This window comes from Petaurus breviceps, unplaced genomic scaffold (genome assembly GCF_028583685.1).
Source record: "Petaurus breviceps papuanus isolate PSGF00001 unplaced genomic scaffold, PetGlider_PUasm1.0 79, whole genome shotgun sequence".
Taxonomy (NCBI): Eukaryota; Metazoa; Chordata; class Mammalia; order Diprotodontia; family Petauridae; genus Petaurus; species Petaurus breviceps.
In genome coordinates this window covers 5,944,858-5,964,121 of record NW_027186523.1, presented here as the reverse complement: position 1 = coordinate 5,964,121, position 19,264 = coordinate 5,944,858, and the positions used below count along the sequence as shown (strand labels likewise).

The 19,264-nt window shown below is 37.3% G+C and overlaps 1 protein-coding gene across 3 annotated transcripts in view; it reads left to right on the top strand.

The window, feature by feature from the left end:
• The window catches only part of LOC138175799 (inositol 1,4,5-trisphosphate-gated calcium channel ITPR2), a 529,022-nt gene that overhangs the window by 62,535 nt on the left and 447,223 nt on the right, over positions 1-19,264 (top strand). For all 3 annotated transcript variants that reach the window (XM_069106292.1, XM_069106291.1, XM_069106293.1), the window contains exon 2: positions 18,009-18,079. In XM_069106292.1, coding sequence (XP_068962393.1) covers positions 18,009-18,079 — 71 coding nt within the window. The remainder of the gene's footprint in view (positions 1-18,008; positions 18,080-19,264) is intronic.

Here is a 19,264-nt window from a genome sequence, read left to right as displayed (position 1 = left end):
AAAGGGTTGTTTTGTGTTGCATCACACAGCACAATTAGCACCAATAGGTGGAGGTTACAGAGAGGTAGATTTCAACTGAATGTAAGGAAAAACTTTCTAACAATTAGAGCTGTCCAACAGGGAAATGGTCAACTTTGGGAACTAGTGGTTCCTTGCCATTGGAAATATTCATGCAGAGGTGAAATGACCCCGAATCAGGTATATTGTAGAAGGAAATAGGTTGTGGGAAGTTGAATTAGATAATCTTTAAGGTCATTTAAAATTCTAAGATTCTATGATTTTGTGATTCTAGTTCTCTTCCAATGTTATTTCCTCTAATTGATAATCCATAGTCATGATATGTATATGGCATTTTAAAGGAGCCTCATAAGGACTTAAATATTGGGGACAATGAAATTTATTTTCCATTTTAATAATAATGGAATAATAGATTTAGAGCTGAAAGGGAACTCATTCCATTTAGTTGAACTAATTTTACAGATGAGGAAACTGAGACCCAGACAGATGAAGATCCACATAGATGTTGTCTTAGAGCCAGGATTTGAACTGTTGTCCTCTGATTCCCAGTGTTTCCACTCCACCATGCATTACTAATAAATTTCGAAGCATTAAAGGTGTTAATGAAACACATTCCTCATGTAAAGGAAAATTCTCTAGTCTCTTGTCTAAAACGGTTGGGCATGAATAAAGACTTCTCTTACCTTCAGCAGCCAAAAGGAAGGGTAGGAATGGAAAGAAGAGAGAAGGTGTTGACTGGCCTCCAAGAGAACCTTGTAAAACAATGGTTATCTTGTGGTTTTCTTGATAGTTTTTATAAACATGTGATGACATAGAGTCTCAATGATATAGTGTCATGATAAAGACATTGTAAGTCTGGTAGTTCTTTTGTGGCATATTACAGCTCCTCTTATAGCTGTGTCATTGGTCAGGATCTTAATATTTGTTTCTGGGGAAATTATTTTAGAAATTGTATGAATTAGCAATTGTTAATCTTGCAGTAAGGATGTGGAACCTCAGATATCACACAACTCCTTTAACAGAATGAGTTCAGCTTAGGAGGTGAGAGAAAGTAGCTTGCTTTTTCCTTCAGGAAAAACTTTAGCTGCTTAATGAATATGAACATCCTGCCAACGATGCATAGAGGGGATAAGCATTGAAACAACGGTTGGGAAAACAGAGGTTTTGTGGTTCCCATAGGATGTTTGTTTCTTAGTCACTTGTACTTAATATTCTTGGCATTTAATTAGTGAATGGAGAAGGGGTCTAGTAGGAGGGTAGAGTTCATGCCTCTATTAGTGCTATTGTTCAATAATAAAAAAAACAAAAGGATACTGTAGGATCCACATTTTTTTTCTGCTGACTGAAAAAAGTCCAAAATGGCCACTGGCAATTGTTGGAAGAATTTGTATGTATATGTATATGATCAAAAAGTGAATCTTATGATTAGATCTGCAAAACTGAAGTATAATTGAGCACTATGCATTTATCAAATAAATCTAGGCATTAAGGAGAGCCATTCCATACTATACTATTCTATGCTATACCTAGTACAATGTCTTGCAAGGCAAAATGCTTAATATTTATTTATTTATTAATGTATGTGTGTATATATGTATGCATGTATGTATGCATGCGTGTATGTATGTATGTATGTATGTATCTATCTATCTATATTTGAGTTGAATTAAAAGGTGGTACTATTTGATCCCAGGAAGAGATGCTGCCCTAATTTGACATATAAATGCTTACCACTTCAACTTGGGTGGCATGTTGACATAGGTCAAATCAGCACATTTTAATCCTTTCCATGGGCAGCACCTATATACTTTTCATTTGGAAGTATGTATCCATATTTAGTAATTCTCAAATTTCTGATTGCTCTACTGCCTTCACATCACAAGTCTGTGATGTTCAAACCTAGATGCATTTTGTAAATTGATAGGTTATTTTTTGCCAAGAGCTTGGAAAGAGTGTGAGATAAAGTTCAATAAGATAACCATAATAATAGCATTTTTATGATACTTTAAGGTGGGGCGGAGGGGGAGGTGGTGGTGTTGAGAGGGCTTGGGAACCAGTAGAAAGGAAGAGATTGAAAATAAGTGAAAGAGTGGCTATGAGAAAGGGGGCAGTCTGTTGGAGGAGATGGGGTTAACCTTAGTAGGGAATAAGGTGATTTCATCATGTGAGACAGAGGTGAAGGAGGAGAGAGTGGCAGAAGGCATCTGAGTGATAGGAGATGAGAAAGAGGGCGAAAGAGTGAGGTCAAAGAAAATGGTTCCAATTTTTTCTGTAAAATGTGGGACAAGGTTCTTAACTGAGAAAGTAGGGGGAGGAGGCATAAGAGGTTTGAGGGGTGATGAAAAGATTTGAAAGAGTTACTGTGGGGAGTTGGATAGTAAGTTGATAAGGGAGGTATAGTAAGTAGGATTGCTTAGCAGTAATGAGGACCCAGTTGAAGTTGTATAACACAGTTTTGCAGTGAATCCAGAGAAAACATTGCATGATTTTCTCCACCTTCATTCAACAGCCCTTGTGTAGGACCAAATGGTGGTAGTGATCAAAAACTGAATCGGCTGAGCATCATCAGCTATATATAAAGGGGCTAAGGATTTGAGAGAGGAAGACAGAATAGAGTTGACTTGGTTCATCAAGGAGACAAGATGAGGAGAAGAGGATAGAGGCTGATTTAGGGGAGATGGCCTAAGAGAGAATTGAGGAGTCAAGGTATTGGAGGTCACTGTGTGAATAGGGTTATGAAAGTAAAGGCAAGGGGAGAGGTGAAAAGTCAATAGATTATGGTTGGATAAAGGGATTTCAGAAGTCTTGAACATGGAAGTGGTACATTTGTGGGTGATGGCAAGATGAGGGGTGTGACTATGTTTGTGCATGAAGTGGAGGAGTAGCTCATTGGAGATGAGTGGGTTGTAGAATTGAGTGGGTTGAGTGTTAGAAGGTAGAATCAATAGGTGTGTCGAAGTCCCTAAGTATGAGGGTAGGAATTGGGGAGGAGAGAAAAATTGTAAAGCCAGACATCAAACTCATTAAGGGAAGAAGGGAAATGACCTGGGAGTCTACAGATAACAGCTAGCAGGAATTTGATTGGTTTAGCATGAACCTCAAAGGAAGAGATGTTTCTGAGTGATGGAAGAAGGGATAGAACCTGGAAATGGCAATATAGAACAAGGAGTATTCTAACTCCCCTGCCTTGACCAGTAGCCAAGGAGAATGAGCAAATGTATAAACAGAGTAGCCAGGGAAGCTTTGTCATCAGGGAGAAGCAAAGTTTCACCAAGAGCTAGTAGACCAAAGGAGTAGGAGAGGAAGAGATTTAAGGTGAAGGGAAGTTTGTTGTCTATGGAGCAGGCACACTGGAAGCATAGTGGAAGGGCTGGGGGGAATTAGGATGAAACCTTAGGGTGGGAGGATTGAGGAGTTGGGAATAAGTTGTGGCATGGCATTTGAAGGATGATCTACAAGAGTTCAAAGGCACTGGGGCATGAAGGGTGTTACCATGAGTGAGAATGTTCATCATTGAGTGACAGGGTGGAGGAGGGACATGGCACCCTTACAGGATAGGTGCAGCAGCAGATGGGAGACCTAAAATCTAAGGGAGGATTGCTCTTCTTTGCACAGATGGTTTTCCACTTCCCAGTTTGGAGATTAGGCTAGCAGCAGCAGCAGGAGGTGGCAGATGCCTTGTGCTGGCTACTTGGGGTAGGTGAAAGACACTCCGCCTGGCCCCTCATAGCATTTCCTCAGGGGATGTGTTGTGCCTAGCAGGAGATGGAAGGCTCAGGGTGTTGGTACGCTCAGTGTCTGAGGTCTTCTTACTTGAGGAATGACACCACACCCAGCTCCTGTTCCTCAAAGACCTTTTCTCTCTTCATAGAAGCCTCATATGTATCCCCTTAGCTTAGGTGGAGCTCTCTGCTGGGCTCTCCTGAAGCTGCTTCTCCTCAGTGTCTCTGGTTTGTTTTTATCTTGTCTCTGGGCTCCCAATATTAATATTAAGTGGAAAGTAATAATTTTGGGTTCCAAAAATTAACTGTGAAAGGACAAGATGGACAGTCATATCTGCTTATCTCATATGAATCCTCACCCCCTTTCTTCTTTTTAAGCAGGCTGCAAACTTCATGTGAGTCCATAAAGTGATGTAACAAATAAGCTAAAATGATCATTGGGTAAATTAAAGGACCACCACCAAACCAATGTTTGTTATCAATGAGCCCTGCTGTATTCTGTCTTAGTCAGACCACATATATATGGCTTGTCGTATTCAGTTTTGGATGCCACTTTTTAGAAAGGACTGGATGTATCCAGAGAATGGCAACCTGTAATTAATGAATTGACTCAACCATATGAGGGTTGCTAGAAGGAACTGGGGATATTTAACAGGGAGACGAGAAAAGTTAGCGATGAAAAGGCTATATTCAAATATTTAAAGAGATTTCGTATAAAAGGATTAGATATGTTTTGCTTGGCCCTGTTGTGATGGTGAGGAAAGTGTGCACAATTAGGAGGAATGGGCAGAAGTTACATTGAGGAGACTAGAACTCTTCAAAAGTAGAATGAGTTGCCTTACATGGTTGTGAATTCCCAGTAACTAGAGGTTTTCAAGTGGATGCTAGGTGAACTCTGAGATTCTTACTAGGAATATCTCTGATTTTGAATACGAGTCATTGATACTTTCTTGTGAATTAGTTCAATCAGCTGCTTTCCTTTTGGAACTTAGCTAGCTAACATCAGGAGTGGGTAGGAGCTTTGTTTGGCCCTAGAGGAAACTGAGAAAATTTGGATCGTGAAGCATTGTGAGAGCACAGACCTTACTTCCTTCTGTGGGAAATAGAGTACTATAAGGGCACTTTAATCCCTGGGCACAGTCTCTGGTCACCTTGCCATCTGGAACAGAGCTCGTGCCCTGAAGGACTTTTCACCGCTGGAACTTTAACCCTTTTAGGTCTGGGATCCTATAGTCATAATTGGAGATTACCTCACATGTGGCTAATATCTCAGGCCAGGCCCTCCAGCTCCCTTGATACCTTGTTCCTGCCCTTCCACTGTCCTGACGTCTCCTACCCCTTTCCAGTTCAATACATAATTAAATCAGAAACAGACTACTAGTAGTAGTACTATAGTTCAATCACATTATGAGACTTTTATGGGCTACCTAAGAGCTGTACATACAATTTATATTATTATTTCTAAGGGAATATACATTCTGAGTTTCTGTTTATGACCTTGGGGCAGCATAACTTAATTATTGAATTGAACATAGAAATCTCTTTGGTTAAAGTAGATGAGTAGGGGCAGCTAGGTGGCGCAGTGAATAGAGCACCGGTCCTGGAGTCAGGAGGACCTGAGATCAAATTTGCCTTCAGACACTTAACACTTACTAGCCATGTGACGGTCGAGTCAGTCACTTAACCCCAATTGCCCTGCCTTCCCCCCTCCAAAAAACAACCCCCCCCCAAACAAACAAAATAGATGAGTTAATCATTATAGATTCATGAACTTTAGAGCTGGAACTTCTCTTATTTTGAGTATGACAGTCATTGACAGCTAGAAGGGGCCTTAATGATCATCTAGTATAAGGAACCTAAGTCACAAAGAATTGGTACAACTTTCCCGAGGTCACACAGATATGGAACCAACATCCGTGCAGGTGGTCAGGAATGAATAATGTACTATAGAGTAGACCCTAAGACCACAGTTTATTGAGATTTTTCTATGACATAGAGACCTTGGGAATAGGGTGATAGCAGAAAGGTCAAGGGACATGAAGACAGAGAAAACACCATTTGTCTTGACAATTATTTCCATCAAGAGACCCGACCAGTAGAGTGATAAATAAAGCTATAAGTTAGAATATGAGCTGAGGATGAGCAGTAATTCAGCAAGAGATGCGACAGGTTTGGCAGTGAAAGAAAGAAGAGGGAGATAGAATAGCATGTAGCTCAAGGGTGCCGAAGAATCAAGTCAAGGTTGTAATTTAGGATAGTGGGTACTTAAACATGTTTGTAGGCAGATGAGAAGGAGCTTAAAAGTTACTGAAAATGCAAGAGAGAAGGAATGATGGATGTAACAAGGTCATGGAGGAGATAGAAAGGGACAGGGGGATCAAGGGTACAGATAGAAAGACTAGACTTGGAAATGACGGGCATGTTTCTTTGAGATGGGAAAGAAATAGAAGACAGAGGAATATATAGAGAAATTCTGAAGTAGAGAACAGGTAATTAAGAGAATTTAGTTTCAATCTTCTTGAAATATGAAGGGGGCAGGGGTTTAGTTGGGAGATTGGGTTTGGGCAAGTACTATCAGGAACACAACAGGGAGGGAATAAACATGAAATGAATGAATGAGTTGCAGAGTAACTCCTGAGATTAGATAGCATGAATTTACTGTGGAACACGTGGGCAAAAACTTCATGCCATGTTTAGCAGCTCTAGAGGGGTACCTGAGAAAGCTCTCTGTGGGGCATCGCTAAGAATTTATTTCTATTTTTTTTTCCAAGACCTTTGATTTCATGGGTGTAGGCAACACCTGGATAGGAAATTCCCTCTGTTAATACAGATCAATGTTTCTGACAACTCTTTAAGATGATTATGAATAAATTAAAGAACCAGAAAATCTTTTTTTTTCCTTTATGCCAAATATCCCTAGATCTTTCAGCTCATTCTTGCATGGAATTATTTTTATTCTCATCAAAAAATATAACCAACTATGGTTTTTTTTTGCATGTTTGCACCACTTTCTTGCTACACTTCTCCCATTCTATATTTGTGTAATTAGTTTTTTTAAAAAATCTGTCAGACTTTACATTTATTATCATGAAAATTCAACTTGTAGCTTAAACATATTTGTGAAGATATTTGTGAATTTCAGTTCCATCATAAGAATCACTTGCTATCCCTCTGAATTTTATTTTAACCACAAATTCAGTAGGCATGCTATCTATTTCTTCATTCAACTCATGAGGAAAATATTGCACAGAAATAGGCCAAGGTCAGAGCTCTGGGACACTCCTCTTGAATGCTTTCAGCTTGGTATTGACCCATGAACTCTTGGGGTGCAGATAATCAAAGATTTCGGTATCCACATATCTTTATTTTTATAGAGTTCATATCTCTCCATCAGAGGTTCTAGGAAATGGTAAAGGATTTTGTCAAATGTCTTGCTGAAATGCAGTATGATATGTCTTTTGACACATCCCTCTCAGAAGAAAAAAAATATATATACACGTATATGAAGGGAAGTTACTCTGGTATGAGTTACTCTGTTTTTAAAATACAATTTTCAAACACAAATTCCTTCAAAAAATTTTTTTGCTCTTTTTTGTTTATATCTCACCTTCACTTACAAATATATTCCTTTCCTTTCCCTTCCCAATGAGTGATCCCTTGTAGCAAAAAAAGGGGAAAAAAACATTTAACATAACTAGCCAGCATATGGGCTGAATGTGAGGTCAAGGTGGGTCATTATAAATGTCCAGTGTTGGTTTCGTTTTTTCCCCCTCGTTTGCATTGTTGCAGTCATTGTATCTACATTTTTTCTAGTTCTATTTATTTAATTTTGTGTTACTTCCTATGACCTTTCATGCTTCTCTGAATTTTTCATAGGTATAATTACGTATGGCACAGTCCTGTTCTTTTACAGTGAAGTTATTAATATTGCACCAGAGTTATAACAAGGCCTTTTCCTAGGGCAAACTTTGGTAAAAGAGTGGGAAATTTCCTCTGAGGTTGTGTATTGAAAGGGCATTTGACAACAATTAAACTCTTCTAAGGAAAAAAGGGGGAGAGGTTTTTTGATGGGAAGGGGGGCACATAATTTAGTGGTGGGCGGTACATCACTTGTTAGAGGAGCAGATTGTCTGAAACAGGGTTCCTTGGGCCAAACTTCATATTTTTCTAAATTGCAAGTACTTGATGACTACATCTGAATGAATATGAGGGCAGTGTAGGGGGTTCACAATACATTTTTCACAATACCCAGGGGGTTTGTGGAACCAAAAATGTTGAGAACCATAGCATTATACCATGCTGCCTGAGATATACACTGTTATACTGCATTAGAATAATTAATTTAAATTGGTGAGAGTATAAGGGATGGTTTACAAGGGGCCTCTTCTTGAGTAGCTCTCTGATTAAACTGATGTGCCTGAGGGCATATAACAAGGGCTTAATAAATGTTTTTTGACTGACTGACTGATTTATAAGGTGTGAGACTCCCTTTTGAGAGGGAAGAAGGTGCATTCTTGCCTTTTCCCTCCTCAGAAGAGAGCACAGCTGAACAAGAATTGTGTTGGGTAGTGGTAGGGGGTAACCTCTCCGTGTACAGTCTTCTCTCCCCAGTAACTGGTGGTGTCTTGTTTACCCAATAACTTTCTGAGCACATTTTAGAGACTGGAGACTTGAAAGCTGACGTTCCTAGGCCAAAATGTGGCACCAGAGGAGGCAGTGATAGAGTTCATGCAGAAGTATATGGCAGAAACAGACATGTGCTTTCCCACTTGGCCCAAGAGAAGTTCATCAGCAGTGTTCTTGTACACCAACCTCCTGTATAGAGAAAGAGGTCTTTTAATTCCCTGGGCAGCATGATACTGTAATTTAGTCTTATAGTCAGAGACTTGAGATTTCCTGGGCAATGCCAGTCTTGGGAATTGCTCTGATTATCTATATAAATGAATTGTGGGTAGCCTTAAGCTCAAGAGTTTGGAATTCTTGCGTTTTAGAAAGAAGGAAGGGGATTTCTTGAACATTGTGCTTCTTGGAGAAGGGAGAAGATTGCCAGTGTTGCTCCTTTGACTTGGAGAAGTTCAGTGGAAAGAGACTTGGGACTTGTGGGGTGAGATGGACCTGGACTTTACCACCTTATTGATAATACAGTTAGCAATTTGTACAAAGGAAAGAGTGTTACTTGTTGAGAAACCTCTTTCTGAGAGGAGCTTACAGGCAATTTAATGTTTTCTTTATAAGTTTATGGACTCCCATGAGTCCTCTGCATTTTCTTTATTATCTGTGCAGGGAAATACAGGTTGTCCTTTAGTGATTACTCATATTGTAACCTTGAGTGCTTGTGCTGGAGCTGGGGACCTATTTTATACATATGTATGGAAAGCTAGACATGAACTATACCTTAGCTCAGCTGTATTTGGAAATTAACTGTAATAAGTTCCAAGTGAGGGCATAATGAGCCAGAGAGAGAAAATGACCCTCTTGGGTCAGGCCCCAGGTTTGAGCTGGTTCACATGAGCCAGAGTGTTGGGAGAGTCCTAGTCCACTGCTCACAAAAAACTTTTTTTTTCCAAGACAAGGTTGAAAACAAAATAAAAAATATTTTCTTAAAAAGTAGTTCAAGTGTGTAAGAAGACATTAGGATTTAGTATCAACTTGTAGTACTTATGGTTGAAAATAAACTTCATTCCAAATGAAAATATTCAGCTATTCAAATGGAGATATGACAATAGTTGTGTGGTTCTGTGTTTCATGTCTTCTCATCTTTCTTCTTTCTTCTAATTTTATGTTGATTTTGACCTTTTGCTCTAAGGCGTCAATAGTCTGTTCCCACAGATACAGTTCCTATGACTAGTAACCAGTCATTTCCTGTCAATTTCATTTTTTGTCATGTTATTCTCACTATGTTGTTTCACAGCCTTCTTTCTTTCCTCTTTTCTTTTCCCCTTTCCCTCCCCACCTCAAATTGAAATCACTGAATATCAATGTATATGTTGACTTGGTTCAGAGCATCTTATCAAGGTCATTGCATGTCTATCTTTTGTGTGTGTGTGTGTGTGTGTGTGTGTGTGTGTGTGTGTGTGTGTGTAAGGATCAGAGATTGAGAGTTAGGAGGAAATTTAGAGATACTTTATTTTTCCTATGTGGGATCCAAGACCCCGAGTGCCCAAGTGATTTACCCAAGGTTGTTACACAGGTAGGAAGTGGCAAGACCAGGATTCAAGCCAACGATTTCTGATTCCTAATCCATTGTTCTCTTTACTCTACCATTATGTCTTTATTGTTTGCAAGAGATGTTGAGTCTTATATTGTGATTATTTTTGGGATAATCCTTTTGCTTATCCTAGTCACAAGTTAAAGATTAGATAGATAACCAAGTGTCCTAGGAAATAGTTTCTTTTTATCTCTGGGCATACTATGAAACCAACTGAGCTGCTTCCTTTGTTAGTACCTCCAAGAAGACTGTGACCCATGCATTGCTTTACCTTATGACTTCCTCTGATTCATTTATTTGAACAATATGTCAAGTCATTTGTCATTGGACAAAGAACTTACATTTAAAGTACTGTTAGTTTTTACAGATAGTCTAAAAGCTGTATGGCTCTTAGCATCTTTTGCCATCCCATCATGGTCATTATAGAAGCAGGAGAAGGATTCTCAAGACAGAACGAGGACCATTAAAAATTTTTTTAAACATGTTTTATGGGTTGCTGTGACCATAGGATCCATCTCTTTTTGACCAGACTATTGGTAAGGCAACTTTTGTTTTTTATACCAAGTATAGATTTGGTATGTTCAATTCATTTTTAAAAATAATCCTTAGATTAGATTTTGGTTAGAATTTATGGGCAGAAGACCTTGCAATAAAAGGTGCATTTTTAGAATTGACTTCTTATGTATCATAAATTTGTTATGTATTAGTACATTTAAAATCATGTCATAAGATTCTGAATTTATCATAATTGTAATTTAGGGAACAAATCTGTTTTATAGCACCTACATCCTCAAGTGTGGGAGAAAAGGAAGTGGTGAATTTGTCTTGCTTTCTGGCATTCCCTCACAATTGAAGTGGTTTGTTTTCTACTGGGAATCTGAATAAAATGCAGAGCAACATATTATTTTGTGTCTAAGTTATATTACTAATGCACCATTTGAAAAAGAATCATTCTATACCTGATATGCATCACACAAAAAATAGTACTGTGAAGTATGACTTGGTTTCAAAGGAATACAGTTTTTTAAAACTTATCTTAATATTGACAAAGATTCTTTAGTAATATGTCCAAAATAAATTTTCACTATTTCAATTGAAATCTTTACAACATGCTAGTTTACTTTTTTTTTTTGCAGATTATAAGTGATTCCATCTTGAAACTGAATTTTGCATCTTAATTGCATACATTTTCATGTGACTGATATGTAAATTATTTGCTTTGAGCATCTGTTTGGTTGATAAATATTAGAGTTCATACATCATTCCTAAACCAGTTGCCTAAAGGACTTTGGGAGTTTTGGATAAGAAACAATCTTTGATTGCTGTGGTTTTTGAGTTCCAAGATAAAACAAAAGGATCCAAGGAGAACTTTGCCTGTCTTACAGACTCTGTTTTTATCATTTGTCTTCTGCTTTGGAAAAATATTTTCTCTTCACTTTCAGGAGAGGCTAAGGTCTTAAATGTTCCCTTAAATACATGTGCAAAATTATCAACAGTTTTTGATGAGAGATATTTGTTTGAGATAGGTAGGAACATAGCAGTTTAGTTTTGGCAGTAAGAATACCAGTTAAGTACTTCGAATTGGGGAAATTGGAGGCAATATAAAAAGTAGATTCTGAAGGACAGAATGACCCCAAACATATGGTTGGGTGCTACTGTACTTCCTTGTCTCCATAAGGCCAGTTATTTTCAGATGTAAAATCTTTTTTATTTTAATGATTTCATTGAAAGGAATGCAGTTTTTTAAAGCTTATCTTAATATCATCAAAGATTTGTTAGCAATATGTCCAAAATAGATCTTCTGAAATAAAAACTGGAAAATAAAAATCATGTTATCTTAAGAAGCTAATATGCCCACTAGGGATCTTGAGACTTTCAGTGTTGTAGGAATTTTTTTTAAATCTCCAATTTGCCAAGTAGTAACATAGAAATCATTACATTTCCCTGTGCTTTGGTTTTATCATCTATGGTGCTCTGAATAACAGTCTCCTTTAGAATGTATTTGAAGGGATTTCTGAGAGAAAGCAAGATCACATTTTTAATGTCTTAAAGAAAGCGTATTACGAACAAGCAACATATTATTTGTGCTGTACTATAATTGATAGTAAGAATCTAGGCTCAAATAGTATCATTTCTAATTGAAATAATGTCTAACATCTGAAGTTTTGAGCTTTACTCTCACATATTAGATGAAGAAGAGTGACTAATATCTATTACATCAAATTCCTTTTTACTGGGTTTAAAAAAATACTGAGTGTTTTTATTCATCTTTTAACTCCTAGGATTCTGCTTGTGGTACTATATGCAATTATTTCTGGGTTCCTGCTGAAATAGAAAATATGAAACATTAGTTTTCACAAAAGAAAAAACTTAGAAGTCTTAAGAAAAATAATGTATTTATTTCCTAACTGTGACTAGTATCTAAGATAATCAGCAAACAACCACATTATTTTGTGCATGTAGAGGAAAAAAATCTAGAGGGCTTCAATTACAGGCCTCATTATTACTCTTTCCTATGAAGGCACAATTTTATACATTGTTTAAAAACTATCCTGACAAGTTTGGTCAGTGTGGAGTACCTGGAATTTCATATACACTCATATACAGAAGTGTCTTTAAATAGCTTGGAAGATATAAGATGTGAGTTCCATTTCTTAGCTATTAAGGTGAATAAATAATTTATAGTTAATTCCTTAGAGTGAAGCGTTGCAATATTTGGAAGGAGCACTGGATTTGGAATTGGATCTAGGTTTAAATTTTGCCCTTATAACTTACAAGCTATGCCTTCTAACCTTTCAGGACCTCAGTTTCCTCATTTTAGAATTAAAATGTTAGATTAAATGACCCCTAAATTCCCTTTTAGTTCTTGAGTCAATGACTTTATGGGGAGAAAGAAAGGAAATAGGGTGAATGAATGTATGAATGAAAAAGCATTTGTTAAATATCTGGTATGTGCAAGGCACTGTGTTAAGTGTTGGGAATATGACTGCAATCAAGCTGGGTGGTCCTTGTGCTCAGGGAGCTCACATTCTAATAGGGAAGATAACACATAGAGAAGAGTGGTGGCCAATGAAGTCAGAGGGAAAGATGATTGGAATCATATCATAGGACAAATGATGGACCTTTCCAGGCATGATAGTTCGATTTGATTACTTTTCTTAGAGTTAATGTTGATGGAGGGAATAGTGGGAAGAATGTATGACATTGCATAGAGAAGTTTATGCTGGGGACTGGATCTGGGCAAGATAAAAGGAAATGCTCACCAATCATAGACCACTGGTTCAGGGGTGGGTATCTGAGTTCTGAATTAGAAATGGAAGCTGAAGAGGCAAAGATGAGCCTAGGAAACTTTCTTCTTAATTTGGTTAGTTTTTTTTTTCCTTTTTGGTCTGCTTATTTTTCTGCTGCTATTCCTTTTTTCTCTTCTCTTCTCTTCTTTTTTCTTTTCTTTCTTTTTTTTTTTTTTTGAGACAATCAGGGGTAAGTGACTAATGGTTTTTTTGGTTGCCTGGGTCTAACTTCTTTCAAACCCAGGGATTCAAGTCCCTCTTTGTTCTCATTCCAAGCAAACTTTCCAACTTTATAACTCATTGTTCAATATGTGTACCCAAATTCTAGTCAAATTATTCCAGATTTCTCTCTCATTGTACCTTTATAAGTACCTAAATTCTAGCTAGACTATTTGCAGTTTCCTGAATATGCCCCATTTGGGCAACTTATAGTGACTGCTCAATATGTATTCAAGGAATTATTGCCCTTTCATCTTTCACTACTGTTTAGCCATGCGCTAGAGTGTCAATCTTCCTATCCAAATCATCTATCCCATATCACATTATTTGCCACATACTTATGCGGATACAGACACATACAGATCCCAGCCATCTTCCTTTGCTTTATCATAATCATTGCCACATTTCAACTATGTTGTCTTTTTAGTGAAGATTAGCAAATGTGAGTGAAGAACTCATTCTTTCATACCAAGATTTCCTACAACACAGCGATGCACTGTGCTACCTAGTATGTAGCACCTTGAGCATTTTGTGGTTTAGTTGTTCCAGTCGTGACTGACTCTTCATGATGCCATTTGGGGTTTTCTTGGCAAAGATACTGGGTTGACTTGCCTCTTCTCCAGCTCACTTTACAGATGAGGAATTGAGGCACACTGGGTTGTGACTTACCCAGGCTCATACAGTTAGTATCTGAGGTCAGACTTGAACTCAGGGAGATAAGTCTTCCTGGTTCCAAGCCCAGCCTTCTATCCACTGCTACCTAGCTGCCCACCTTGCATGCTAAGAGCATGTGTTAAATGCTTATTGAATTGAATTGTTTGGGAAATCACAGTGGTATGTCGTATAGGTGGGTCTCATCTGAAGATAATGAGTAATGGAAAGAGACCACTTAAAGTAAATCTTAAAATAGCATAGTATTATAAAAAAATGTGTGTGTGTGTGTGTGTGTGTGTGGGGCAAGGTTTGATTTGAGCTTTGTCCTGAAAAATAAAATGAAAAAAAGCTTATCTTGTATTTAACAAAATCCAAGCTATAAGTGCTGTTATATACTCACTGTTGAAATGAGCAAGAAATGAATCAAATATTAATTTCAGGGGGACAACATTGATATATCCTTTACTTCATGTTTGTACTTTCATAGCATGATCATAAGGAGGGTTGTTGTTACAAAAATATTCAAAGACATTATCATTTTTCCCAAGAACCCCTTTCTTAATCTTTTGATGTAAAATTTTGAGTAATATCAGCAATCAGAAAAGACATTGATGATAGAGGTAGTGACAGATGATGGGAAGAGATATTAGTGTTGAGCAAGGAGGGCTGTTGGCATGGGGATCCGCTTTATAAGTGAGCGGTTATTTGGTGAATTTTTCTTTGGTATGATAACTTTTGATTATGTATGCAACCTAGTAGGAAGACAGCATGGTGACTATATGGAGAGGCAGTCTCTGTGTCAGGAAGACTCAGTTAAGTAATACCTCTGACATACGCTAGCTGTATCACCTGGATAAGGCATTTAATTTTCAAAACAGTAGATGAGCTGCATGTCTAGAAGGAGTTTCCTTTTCAGGAGTTCCCTATACTAAAGAAATTGCAGGTTGTCACAAAAGCAAAATCTGTTCTTGTAACTGGTAAGTGTGAAGATACAGATAATGAGAATCCTCTGTGTCAGTATTATTTCCAGTTTACAAACAAGGAAACTAAAGTGCACAAATTAAGTGAAAATATCTAGTATCACACAGCCAACAGGTGAAGAAGCAAGGAGGCAATTCCAAGTCTTTTTAATTCATGGGATTTCTTTTGGTAATGGATGAGATCAAAGGACTCAACCCAATACATTATTTGCAATGTCTTTAAAGAGAGATCAGAGGATTGACTAGGAAACTAATTGGTGGTACTTATTAGACTGTACCTGCCCATACTCTAAAGGTTGCAGATTCTTGATTGGAGGCTAATAGACTTGTGAGGCAAATATTTTCATCTGGATTTTGCATAGAAGCTACATATACATATATATGTATATACACATACAATTCATATTTATGTTCATACACATATATAGATGTAGGTATACATACACGTATGCATATATGTACACATCATTACATATTATATATGCATGTATAGTACATGTATCTGCGGTCATTTCATTTTGGCTCTTCTATGATCAGTCTTTAGTATGTAGCTAACTCCTTGATATTGTTTTTGCTTACTCATAGTTAAATGTCCTAGTTTTATCACTTATAGTTAGCCAACAATCAAAAACTTTTGGCCAGTCACTGTTTAACAAATGATTTTTCACTGGTTATTTCCAATGCCATGGTTTGCATTATGTTGGGATCAGTGAGGGAGGTAATACTATTATACACTTAATATGTAATGATGTACACACAGCATGTGGTCCTTTGTTGCCTGGCTTTGCAAACCTCATCCTGGAAATGGGAAGCTGATGAACTATCCGTGAAGATCATCATAGGGACACACATATAGAGAGAGTTTTAGAGTTTACAAAGCGCTTCATTCATAGCACTCCTGTGATCTGGGGAGTGTGTCATTATTATCGTTATCAATTATTATCATCTCTATTTTGTAGATAAGGAAACAGACTCGAGAGGGTAAATGACTTGCCCAAGGACACACAGATAGTAGGTGACTAATCTGAGGCTTGATTAATCTGAGATTTGAGTCTAAGTGATCCTGAGTCCTTAGATGTGGGTTCTTTCCATTACTCCATGCTTCCTCTCAGGGTGTCAACCCCTTTTCTCCTTTCTCCTACTTTATTTAAACAATGGCAGCTAGAATTTTTGAAGGAGGAAGGAAGGAATAATTGATGAATTTGAGAGTGAGAGAGAGAGAGAAAAAGGTCTATGAAAATAGCATTTACTTTGTAATACCATTGTGTTGTGTTTTCTTGACATCTCTCGATCAGTTATTGCTATTGTCATTGAATGAATAGAACAATTTTCCTTTGTCTTATACCTCTGTTACTTAGGTTTATACTGTTCAATACTTTTTGTTGTCAAGTTTCAGACTGAATTTAGAATTGTAGTTTGATTATGCTTTCTCTTGACCCAATGTGACTTCCTGTTTTATAGAAAATAACTTCTAGAAAAAAAACCAAAAAAAAAAACAAACGAAAATAATTTCTAAGAACTCTTAAAGGGATCTCTTGCATGTCTGGAAGTTCTTACAAAACCACATTTTAGTAAACCAGTGTAAATGCGTCAGACCTATAACTAAGTATGTCTAAAAACCAAGGAAGAACCATAGTGCTGGACTAAATAAGCATTTATTTTTGAGGAACTTAGATCATGTAGATTTGGTGATACTTAGGAAATGTCTGCCCAAGGTGACCAAATCAATCTGAAGCCATTATTTTCATTCAATTTTGGTTAATTACACTAGTTTTCAAAGGGCTATTTTAGTACAAATTGGAATTTACTTGATACAGATTGACATTTCTGGTTTCCAAATTTGTTTCAGAGCAAAAATTTTAATTTGGGTATATCTCTGGTATTATTCTCTCCACACCTCTGCCTCTTACAATCATCTGGTTTTCTTTAAAGCTCAGCTCAAGGGCCTACTGTATATGAGGCTTCTCCTAATGCATACAGCTGCTAATTCCTTCTCAGTACATATTTCATGGGTGACACAGGGGCAATTAGATGGTACAGTGCACTAGTCTGGAGTTAGGAAAACTCATCTCTCTGAGTTCAAATTTGACCTTAGACACTTACTAACTGTGTGACCTTGGACAATTCACTTAACCCTGTTTGGCTCAGTTCTTCATCTGTAAAATGAGCTGGAGAAGGAAATGGTAGACCACTCTGGTATCTTTGCCAAGAAAACCCTGAATGGGGTCATGAAAAGTCAGACACAATTGAACAACAACAAACATATTTTGCATATATTTATATGAAATCTTGAGCAGTTAGGTGGTGCAATGGATAGACTACCAGTTCTCAAGTCAGGAAAACTCACCTTCCTGGGTTCAAATCTGGCCTCAGACACTTGCTAGCTTTGTGACCCAACCCTGTTTGCCTCAGTTTCCTCATCTGTAAAATGAACTGGAGAAGAAAGTGGCAAACCACTCTAGTATCTTTGCCAGGGAAACCCCAAATGGGTTCACAAAAACTTGGACATGACTGAAAAACAACTGAATAACACCAAGAACAAATATAAGCTCTTCCTGGGCCTTAGTTTCCTCATCTGTAAAATGAAGACTTTGGACTAGACAGCCTCTGAATCTTACAGTTCTAAATCTATAATTCTATCTCCATGTTGTTTCCCCTGAAGTTCTAGTCATTATTATTTTTTTATAGGCCTAGTGGATGACTGGATTAAAAGTCATGCATAGCTTACTAACTTTTGGGGCATAGTTTCAAATTCCTTCCAGGGATAGCTGGACCAATTCATAGCTCCACCAACAGTATATTAATAGGCCCATTTCCCTGTAGCCCCTACAGAATTTGTCATTTTCCTTGTAACCTCAATGTATTTCTTGTTAGTAGTCACACTATACTAATAGTGTAAACATGCTTCTCTTGGTAGGCTAGTGGATGATAGATGTGTGGTGCATCCAGAAGCTGGTGATCTTGCCAACCCTCCCAAGAAATTCAGAGGTAAGTAATAGATATCTTTATGTTTATATAGACTCATCTGAAACAGATTATTTCATTGTGTTAAAATTTTAGAAGTTCTTCTTACTTGTGCCTTAAAAATCTGTAAAATATCTAAAATGGTCAAAATACCCCTATTGTATACTGAAAGATTCTTGGATATATAATGTGAAGGAATTGATAACTAAAACAAATTATTTTCTAAAGGTTTTATTTTTTAAAAAGTATGGACTCTCCCCTGATCCAATTTTTTTTAGGGGGTGGGGCTCGATCTGTGATTTCATTGGTATAGGGAACACTTAGTGAAAATGATCTCTTCCAGAACAAATCACAAACTGTTCTGCACCTTTTCTAGTTGTATACAGTTGGTCGGAGGACTGAGAGCCCATGTCAGTGGGGAAATCCAGGGTTCTTTCCACTATTCCATACTATAGTTTTGCAACACAAATTTGGAAACATTTTGTTTTGATGTGAGGAAGGATGGCATAGTTGACAAAGGGCTGACCTTTGAGGTAAGAAGATCTGGGTTCAAATCTTCCCTCTGACATATACTAGTTGTGATTCTGGGTGAAGCATTTAGCCTTTCTTAGCTTCATTTTCATCTTTTGTGGAGTGGCTAATACTCATAATTCTAGATTTGATTAAAAAAGTACTTCATAAACTTTAAAGTACTTTGTCATATGGCGCCATTTATAAAAAATAAAATAAAAATTCACCCTACTTATTAATTACCTCTCATATTTCTCCCTTCACTATCTTTCCTCCATTGTAAGTTTTTGTTTTTCTTTGCATTTAATTTCCATTCAAAATTAACATCCATTTTTTCCCTTAGGATTTCTTTTGACTCTGACTTTTTTCATCAGTCCTTCCATTTTCCCTCTCTTGGTCTGTATGTTCACTTCCAGTTTCTTCTAAAAATACAAATATAATAGGCTAGAAATTATACATTTTTATACATTTCCTATTTAACAAGTCACAATATGAATGGGAAAAAACCTCAGCCCTAGAATATTTTTTGGGAAAATATCCTCAGCTAATAAGAGAAAATCTTACTTGCCTAAATCCCAGCAGAAGAAATTTTTGCTGTCTTCTCAATCATCACAGATAAAACACTGACATAGACCCCCAAACAATGTTGGGGAGTTTCCTTCTTAATAGATCTTTGAGGAAAATCTATGATGGTTCAGA